At 37.6% G+C, this 10,408-nt stretch overlaps 1 protein-coding gene across 1 annotated transcript; it reads left to right on the forward strand.

Moving 5' to 3' along the window:
- The first annotated feature begins 5,167 nt into the window (after positions 1 to 5,167).
- Positions 5,168 to 10,206, forward strand: LOC137810935 (la-related protein 1C-like). The gene is made up of 6 exons (XM_068612438.1): positions 5,168 to 5,904; positions 6,268 to 6,763; positions 6,836 to 6,998; positions 7,104 to 7,194; positions 8,872 to 8,943; positions 9,102 to 10,206. Exons 1-6 carry the CDS (start codon positions 5,491 to 5,493, stop codon positions 9,396 to 9,398), a joined length of 1,533 nt encoding a protein of 510 aa, XP_068468539.1. The 5' UTR covers positions 5,168 to 5,490; the 3' UTR covers positions 9,399 to 10,206.
- Positions 10,207 to 10,408: the final 202 nt, after the last annotated feature.

The raw sequence follows: 10,408 nt of genomic DNA on the forward strand, positions 1-10,408 counted from the left end.
GCCTCCTTACGTTCAGCCTCCTCCAAGGCCTTCCTCAGCTGGGCATTCTTAGCCACCCTCTCGACGTTCATCCACCCTGGTCACACCAAGCTCGAGCTTAGCAGCTTGTGAACACAGCTTTTTCTCATAAGTTGTGTTGGCCTCAACGACCTGCTTCAGGTTGCTGAACGCCTCCTGAAGTTGATTTACGAGGCGCGACAACTCCTCTACGTACCGCCTGCGGACCTTCGTCCCCCGGCAGGTCAGTATCAGGCCCTGACACATCATCTCGACGCCGCTGTCGAGAAGATCGTCCTCGGGGACCGACCCGATAAGCTCTTCAAGGTTGGAGGGCAGCTTGAAGTTCATTTCCCTTGTAAACACATGAGTCACCCCCTAACAGTGGCAGGGACGACTCCTGGACGGCCGCCACAGGCATGGCGACCGCTGTTGGAATGGGCCGGTTGAACTCATCGGTTGGTGGGGAGCCGGCATGGACAGGCACTCGGCTCGGAGGGGGGGATCGACATCTCACCTGACACTCGATAGGTTCAGGCGGTGTTGCCACCCTCCCTAGTCCTTTTCTTGGGGTTCTTTGATGAAGAACCCACTCGGGCGGTATCGGCGGGAGGGGGCTCGGTGCCAACAACCCCCCTCATCTCCTTCAACTTGTCTTTGAACATCGTCAACATACCGACCGCTTGCGGTATCTCTCTCTTGGCGATTACTGCAACAAAACACAAGACGTTAATCACTAGCATAAGGTGAACGACCGAAGGTTTAAAACAATTCAAACATACCCTCAAAGGCCACTTCGCGATTGGTCTCTGTGTACAATGACATCAGTGGTCGAGCGGGGAGCTTCCTCGGAAGGCTATTAAACAAAGCATAAATCTCCCGCTCGCCATCACTTGGATTGGCCGGACGTGACCAATCCTTTATCTTAGTAGGACTCGTCTAAAACAAGGGAAACCTTGGATGGCCGACCGTGTAAAAAAAGTAAGACGTACCTGCTGGCTCCACGAACACCTGAAAGAACTTTTCTTTAAAGTTCTTGCAAGAGGTCGTGAAAGCCTTAAACAGGACGCTACCCGCCCGAATGACCAAGGAGTCTCAGTCGACCAACTCAGAGGGGTGAGAAGCATAAAAGTGAAGGAAGCAGGAAGGAAGAGGACACCCAAAATGTCTAGCATACTAGGTGGAAAGCCTGCATGGATACCCACGTATTCGGGTGCAGCTGACTCAGCGCCACGTTAACCGCCTGAAGGACGCTCACCGTGAACGTGTAGAAGGGAAGTGACACGTGTAAATCTGAAAAAAGATAGTTGTACATGAAGAAGAAGGGGGGTTCGGTTGATGACCGTTCCCTATACACACGGTCGTCCAGCGAACAAGGGCCGAACGACAATAAGGAGTCCTCGGTCGAAGCCTTCAAGATTGAAACCTTATTCAAAAAATTAGTCACTGAGACGTTCGTATGGAACACGGACGCGATCTCACACACCTTGGGATCGACCTAGGCAGGGCCCCGTGAGGACGCGGTTGCTCAGATGAGCTCGACCGGTCTGACGCGTTACCAGCGTCATCACCCCTCACTTCCTCCACCTGTGGGGCAATGGTTTAAATTGCCCCGACCAAGATGACTCTGTTGGAAGAGGAAGTGGAAGAAGATGAGGAAGAGGAAGAGGACGAGCAAGAAGGAGGTACGGGAAGACGGGACCGGGCAGGAGAAGAAGAAGATGTAGGACGCGAGTGGGTAGACACGACTAACCTTAAGACGAACGAGGAATGCAACAAATATTGCTCGGAGCTGTTCGGGTGTCGAAACTCAATGGATATCAAAACGCGTGAGAAGCCACAGTTCCCAACCCCTATTTATAACTCGAAGATGTCTTGGAATCCCAAACGTAACAAGATCTCAACCGTTGATCTGCCTGATCCAATAGTCCATGTCGCTTGGCGTCCAAAAAACCCCCTCATAAATGCACGTCACATCAACCGCTCAAGCGTCGCTTCCAGTCACCTCACCCATCATTACACCACCGACCGAAGCCCAACGCTCATACTCTTCGGTTGTACCAACTCTCGAGCCTGGTAGCAAGTGTACCGGTACGACCGGACGACTCAGTGAGTTAGTCAGCACTCAAACCAGTTAACCACCTAACCATAGTGAGAAGGTCACATGACAACACGTAACCGACCGATCCTTGGTGACGAGCCATGGGTTGACTAAGTCAGTAGGGTTAATCCACAATTAAGGGTTGTTTAGTGCAACCCTAAACACGAACCAACCTCAATGAAGACCCATTAAGGTAATATAAATAACACATATTCCAAGAGAAAGGTACGTCATTATCTACAGTACTCTAACACCCGAGTGCTGACACCCTAACTGACTTGAGCGTTGGAGTGCCTTTTGCAGGTACCACCCTCGCTTGTGGAGCTAGACGATCAAGAGAAGGAAGGCGAAGCAGGAAGCTTGGAGCATCAGTGGCCGACCGAAGGTAGAGGCAGGAGGAATCGTTCTCTAGACCCTAAACCCGTTCGAGAACATAGAGTTTAATTAAATTTAAGTTTTTCTTTTTTTAATATCAATATTATTAATAATTTATCTTAATCGACAGTAATTTAACTTATTGAATCATTCATTATTAATTCTTTTATATTCTAATGTTTAATATTATTCATATAGATGTTTAATATTATTCACATATACCTTCGTATTTTTTATGAAATAGGTAAAGATATAATATGATAAGAAGGAATGAGATATATATTTTGTTATTTTTCTTTGTAATATGTGGATTTACAACTGGTGCAAATATTTATAATATTAGTAAGACAATTATAAGGACCTGATTGTGTTTTGAGTTATAAATATAAACAGGACTTTAATTAATATGTTATATAAATGTAATTATTTTATTTTTATTTTACATGGTAATAGAAAGTGATTTTGCTATCAATATTAAAAATTAAATTTTAAACATAAATAAATATTATAAAATTAACTCACGAAGTTTACATATTTATTTATTTATTTATATTTTGAGATCTCCGTCAAAATACATAATTCATTCAGAATTTATAAGAAAAAACTTTGTTCGATTGTCGCTCTTAATGAATTATAGTTATATGCATGGTGTGGGGGTGATGGTAATGAAGTTTGTGAGTGTGAAGTGTGTGAGTGTGAAGCATGTGAATAAATAAATATATATATATATATATTATTCATTTATTTATTATTATTATTATTATTATTATTATTTTCGTTTGTTGATTTTGTAATAGGAATAATAGTCAAACTTGACATGTTTCTCAATAAAAGAATAAAGAACTTGTGCAACATTTTCAACATTATCAATCTTGTAATAATATGCCCAACATCTTCCTATAACACCAAAATTCATCATAAAATGGAATCAACTCAATTAGAATTGGCTCAAATGGAATAAGTTAAATCAATTAAAAAAAATGAACATAAAATATCATAATCATAGTTGTAAAATGTTATAAGCATAGGCATAAAAATGCAGAATCATAGCCATAAAATGAAAAATATATTATGAAATTATGTTTAAAGACCAATGTAATTATATATATAATATTTTTTAAATTATTGTTTTTATAATAACTATTTTGAACAGTGTATCTAAAATGTAGTTTTTAATTAACTTATAGTATGAAATTTTAATGTAATTATTGAAGATGAAAAATAAATTATGAAAATATAAATTTTAATTTTGAAATATAACATGGTTGATATTTATTTTTTATTGTTTTTTTATTTTAATTTCTTAACTTTAAAATATAACTATCTTTATTAATGCTATTATTTATTTTATTTTTATTATTACTAAATAGTTCAATTTTGTCTCTTATTATTCAATTTGTTGTATTCTTCCTGATACGCCAATTAATGATTTCCGATTTTAAATTTAACAAAAAAGTTTGTTGATAATTAGCAGAATTTTTAGTGACATTATCAATAGTAGAGTCTAATAATATTGTGGTATTTTTAACGAGTTTCTTTCATGGATACAAATTAATTTATATATATCTTTGAAAAAAACAGTTATGTATAAGTTAATTTTAACTTATAAAAAATAATTCTTTTTGTTATTTTTTTGTAGAATTTTCTCCATACAATTAATTAAACATTTAAAAAAATTGCATTTATTTTAAAAAATAAGGGATAAATTAAGCTTCTCCATACAATTAATTTTTTGTAGAAGTTTCTCCATACAATTAATTTTTTGCATCAATCCAACAGTATCACTTGTGAATTAATTGGATTTTCATTTTTGTTTCAAAATTTTGGTTCATCCTTTTTCATTATGTGAGGACGAGTATTTCTAATGTAAATTGTAGATTCATATTTTACTGAACTCGCTCTTGGCATAAAGTTTTGGGATTCAAATTTTATGTGAAAAAAATAGAAAGAAAATTCTCATTACAAGAGAAATAAACCAAATTATAGATAGAAGAGTTTTTAAATAAAGATGACCTATGATTTCTGATTTGTTAAGGAAATATAAACACTACTTATTGATAGTAAAACAAAATAGGGAATGTAGTAGTTAAATTTTTATATCTTCTCAATTTAAATAGTATTAAATGATATGGATTTTAAAATAGTTTTGTGGCATTTTGACACTAAATAAAAATAAATGTTCTTGATTCACACCATATTTACACATTCTTCTTGCTACTGAAGTTGTGTATAAAAAGATGAGGTGTAATTGATTTGAAGCAATTTCCTGAAAACCATTGACACGTGAAGAGAAGATACAAATTCATTCATAGTGATACTGATACATTCGCAAGGTGGTTTTGTTAGGTCTGTGTGCCCATCCTTCAGTCTACCTATTATAAAGTTAACATATTTTCGTAGGACCACATTGTATAATAAATACTTCAAAAGTCATAGCAACACAAACAAAAGTCCCATTGAAAGAACTTGTAAATTTACTATAGTCTCCATACAAAAGCATTCATATTTTAAAAAAGTTAATTATACTGATATGATAAGTTAGGACTTAATTTTGTTTATAATATTAAATCGGTAAATTTGAATAAAATAAGTAAAAGTAAATAATTGAATTGCATGTTAGTTGGAAGGTATGAGAAAAAGATGCAGAGAGAGTGGGAAATTTAACGGCAGTGACAGTAACTGAGCTAGGACGCCAAAAGAGAAAGTCGTAACGGAAAGGGAATGGAAATAGCGCGGGGGCAATTCCGTAATCTCGCGCGTAGCAGAAGAAGAAAACCTGGCATCCGAAGCATTGCGCAATAATCCTTCGTCTGAAACGCATTCTTTTTTCTCCCACGCACACAAACGAACCAAGGTTCTTCTTCCTTGCGATCAGATCGCACAATTTTTGGAACCCTAATCTACTGCATTTCGCTCTGGACCTTCGTTTCAATCGCAACCAACACTCTCTGCGAATCGAATCCTCTTTGTCACGTCGATCATCTTCTCGACTGACTCATTAACCCTAAACGTTTTTTATGGCTATGACCGGTAACCATTCCCCTCGCCATTCCTCCGATACCCACCAGCCGCGTCGCGCCACGCGCCTCTCTGCTTCTTCGCCGTGGAACCAAGTTGTGCGCGGCGAATCGGAGCCCGTTGCGGTGCCTCCCTCGTCGTCTCCCTCCTCGCCGTCTCACTTGACGGAGGCTTTCCATTCCACTGTCTCGCCGGCGGACGATTTTAGCTCCGCCGCGGAGAGTTCAGACAATGGTGGCGCTGCGAAGAGGCCTGTTTGGAACAAGCCTTCTCCTAATGGCGCGGCGGCTTCCGAGGCTCAGCCTGTGATTGACGCGCTTTCGTGGCCGGCGTTGTCGGTGTCAACAAAAGCTGCAATGAAATCGGATTCGGCGAAGGGTTTGTTGGATGGATCTTCTGTGCCACAGTTGCAGGTTTGGTTCTTCCGCCATTCACTCTATTGTTTCTGTTATTATAATAATTATTTTAATCATTAAAAGTTCCTGCAATTTTTAGTGTCCCAAACAGTTGGAGCTAGTTATGTTTGTTGCGTTGTTGAATTGATTCTTCGTCTGTTCTGAATTTTTTTAAGCGGCTTGATTACACTAATATACAAAGGTAGTTATGTGTTACAATTTTGAAAATGCATGTATGTGGCTGCTGAAGTGTGTGGAAACCGGTACTGGACTGGATTAGTTTATGTGTATTAACAACTAGATGGATTGTGAAATTTAGTGGCGTATATGGTTAGTGTGTATGTGCATCGACATTGCTATTGTTTTAAGTGCTGATTGCAGGTTTTGGGAAGTCCGTCTTCTTCCTCCTCTCTGCAGAGGGAAGTCAGTGATAATACAAGCACCGACAGTACCAACGGCGTGGTGTCAACTCGGCCGAAATCACTAAAAAATCACAGTTCAAATGCTTCTTCTAATGGTGGACACCACCCACAACAGTCTGTGCCCCAGGCTTCAGTAGCTGCAACTGGGTCCCATAACTCCTCTCCAAAGGACCACACACCGAGAAGTGGATTTGTGTCTAATGATCATCCGCAGCATCGTAATTCGTTTAGGAATCGTAATGGTGGTCCACACCAACGCGGAGATGGTTCTCACCATCATAACTATGGGAACAGGCGCCAAGACTGGAATAATAATAGAAGTTTCAGCAGTAGAGATACCAATGTGTCTCCAAGAGTTGTTCCGAGATTTATACGGCCACCTCCGCCTCCTAACTCTACTCAGTTTTTTCATCCATCACCAATGCCGCCTTTTGGTGGCCACATTGGATTCCATGGTATGGTGTTTTAATGTCATGATGATTTCTTTCAACACACGAACATGCTCTGATGAATGTATTCATTTCCAGAACTATCACCTCCGGTGGTTTTTGTTGCAGCTCCACCTCCACCCCCAGATTCACTGAGAAGTGTTCCTTTTGTGCCTCCCATGCCACATCATCCCCTGTTCTTTACAGGTCCTGACCCTCAGCTGCAAAATAAGATAGTCACACAGATTGACTACTATTTTAGGTGCTGTTTTTAATTTGGTCTTTCAGTTTTTTGTTTTGGTTAGCTTGTTGTCATTAATTGGTTTTGAATGTTGACTGTAGTTGTACTAAAACTTGTCTATTGCAGTAATGAGAATTTAATTAAAGATACATTCTTGCGGCAGAACATGGATGACCAGGGCTGGGTTCCCATAAAATTAATTGCAGGCTTCAACAAAGTGAGTTTTTTAGGATATATGATTGCTTTTATGAAGGAAAAAGAGATAGATTGCTTTGTTGTTTTACTGACTCATCAAATATACGAGCTTAAAAAAATATAAATAATTAACCTACTTTACTTTAGATGGATTTTAAATTGTATCTAATGACCATCTGTCTTTTGCTGGATTGACTGATTGGGGTGTTTCTTGCTTAGGCTATGATTTGTCAATCCTGTAAAAGACAGATGGAGTGTTCTTATTTTTATCAATTACGTTTTTTAACTTAGTTGCTCTTTCCATGCATTCACGGGATGACAAATATTGGTAGCATATATGGTTGTACAGTTTGCTGCACCATATCATTAGAAAGTGTTTTCAAGGAGTGGGGAAAGACATGGCTCTCTTAAGATCAAGTTTTTTTACATTGAAATCATTGAAGTAACAATGTGTACATTGTAAGTAGTACGATTTTAAGCACACTGTACTAGTTCGAATTTTCTGGTAGCTAGTTCTTATAGTTTTGGGGGATTCAAGTTTTGGTCTTTGATTTTTCTTCAAAATTCAATCCTACTCTAGTTTTCTCCAATTTGTAGTAATACTGTTCTGTTTAAGGGATATGGACTCATGTTTTGATCAATTATGTTGTGTATTAAAATATTAATCTTGGAAAACAATGAAATTACCGTAGGAAAAATTTAAAGCATATGGACAGGATCTGTTTTAAAGGTTAAATTAGGTTCTTTCTGGTTGAATAAATAAAAACTTAATTGTTGCTCAATTATTTTACTGAAGCCTTATTCTTTCCATAATTCAAGTCTTTTCTTAGCCATTTATATAATTTTTTAACAGCTCCATTTATATCATGCGTTGACACATAAATTGTTTGCTTGTGTTGATTCTCAAATAAAAGTGATAATGCAAATGAAAGCACGAGTTTGATGGTCAAATTGAGGTTATGCGTAAGTGTATACATAATACATTAAAAAGAACATTGATTTTTAAATCCAAGAAAACAGATAAAAAGGTGAAAATAAAAGAATCAAACTATAGCTTCAAATTGTTTTTCGTCCTAGATGATATATGTCTAGTGGTGGGAAATGTATGTTGACATGGAAGTACTGTTACATCACAAGGGTTGTATTTTAATGGATATAATTACTGTCAAGCACATGTTGTTATATAAGGCTTTATGGGTTGTTACTTATAGTTCAATGTATATTTGGTCTAGGCCTTTTTGGCTAAGCTTGAAACATTTTACTCTGGTGTATATGACTGAGGTGAAATGGCAATGGATAGTGAATGTTTGTGTGATTGTTTAGAGTATAATGCCTTTTATTATATAGTTTTCGTAGTTGGTATTGGTGTCTATTTTAGTGTTGAAGATCAAATTAATTTCTTAATGCTGCAGTTCAAGTTATGTATACATTTAAACCCCTTCTATTTTCTTGTGAGTTATAGCTTTATTTCTTACCACTGATTCATATTTAAATCTTCTGTATGCGGATTATATTAGATGCTGTTTGAACTCTAGTTTTTGCACTAATGGTCACTGTTTTAGTGTTGCAGTTCTTCAATTATCATACAAATTTTGTAATGCTGCAGTTAAAGTGATGCATCGATTTTATAATTTCTCCTACTTGGATGTGAGTTATAGCATTATTTGTTTACTCAACGGTGAATCTTTTTATCTGTCAGGTTATGTATTTGACTGACAATATCCAGATGATAGTAGAGGCTGTTCGAAATTCATCTGCTGTTGAGCTGCAGGTATTTTTTTTTTTAATGTTGTCTGGAGATTTGAGTTTGAATGTAGACATGATTAATTTCATTGGGAGGATTTAGGAAAAGGTTAATTTTATTTTTTCTTTATTCTACATTTATTAAAGCTGTTGTTTTAAACTATTCTCATTGTCTTTTTATTATAGGGTGACAAAATAAGGAGACGAAATGATTGGAGGAGATGGCTCATGCCTCCTGTTCAGTTTTCTAATGCTACAAGCCCTGGAGAGTCGAATCCGGACATACTGGCAGAACAAGTACACAACATTGCTCTGGAGACTAGTAACTACGATGGTCCAGGAGGAGTAGAGGTTCTACATGATACTTCACAATATAGTTCTACATTTGGGGATTTGAGTAGTCCATTGCAGCTCTCAACTAGTGAGGGTGCTGGTCAAGTTGGTATTCAAGGCTCAAATCAGTCCATTCCGGCAAGAAATTAGAATTTTAGATGTGCATTAGCACTTTGTGTGTTTTTGAAGAGGTCTAATTAAGAGGGACACGGGAAGCAGGATTCTAAGAATGGTCTAAGTCTTTGCTTATGGCACAATGGAAAATGATTGCTCGAGGCATATTTAGGATAAATATGATTGAGAAAAGGAAGAAAAATACATCGTATAAAACAGAAAAAAAAAACGGTAACATCTCCCTCTCCCCTCTCACCAAAAGTACAGAAAAGACTTTTCGTTTTATTTAATGTTTATTTTTGGTTGTGGAGCTAGTTGCACGACTCTTGTGAATACTTAATTTCTTTATGGGTATAATGTTGTCACTCTTACGGGGGAAATATTTGCTTCAATATGGGGAATTTTTGTCTGTGTTCCCGACTGCCCCTCAGCTGCTTTTTAAAATCTCTGGGGTCAGCTTTGCCACCACCACCGGTTTTAGGAGCATGTTATATCAAGTTCACTCATGACATGGGTTTTGAATATGTTTGATTGCTACCTGCTGCCACTGATGGAAGAGCAAATATAGCTTTCTGCCGCTGGAGCTGACCTTTGTCCTCCTACCACTACTACCACTTTAAAGTGTGATTGCTTCATGTCACTTGCCATGATATCTCCTGTTACGTCATATCTGCTATGACATTGCTATTTATATGTTTTTTTTCTCTTCAAACTCGCTAAAATTCCGAACCCACAAAGTGGTCCCTTTGGGGTCATTTAAGACTTTAATTATACAGGTCACAGCTGTATAAGGAGGATATTATATTCCTATTTAGATTATGAAGTTGCATGGATTCTGAACTTATATTTCATCATTCCCATAACGCCGCCTCTTCTTTTTCCAGTTCATACCCGGATTTCATTAAGTTTGTTTATTATGGCGTTTGGTGTTATGGTAATAATCTGTTCTATTAAAATTTCATAATCGATCACTGTTTTTTTTTTAAACTTTATTATGTTAATATTTGGTTGCATGAATATAAAGCTTTCGGTAGTTCTATAATTCT

Source organism: Phaseolus vulgaris, chromosome 2 (genome assembly GCF_000499845.2).
Source record: "Phaseolus vulgaris cultivar G19833 chromosome 2, P. vulgaris v2.0, whole genome shotgun sequence".
In the NCBI taxonomy this organism is placed as follows: domain Eukaryota; kingdom Viridiplantae; phylum Streptophyta; class Magnoliopsida; order Fabales; family Fabaceae; genus Phaseolus; species Phaseolus vulgaris.

Excerpts from the sequence above, each read along its gene's own strand:
- LOC137810935 (XM_068612438.1), top strand. The coding sequence starts at position 5,491 with ATGGCTATGACCGGTAACCATTCCCCTCGCCATTCCTCCGATACCCAC. Across the intron at positions 7,195-8,871 it reads TAATTGCAGGCTTCAACAAA|GTTATGTATTTGACTGACAA; the intron begins GTGAGTTTTTTA and ends TTTATCTGTCAG. Across the intron at positions 8,944-9,101 it reads CATCTGCTGTTGAGCTGCAG|GGTGACAAAATAAGGAGACG; the intron begins GTATTTTTTTTT and ends TTTTTATTATAG.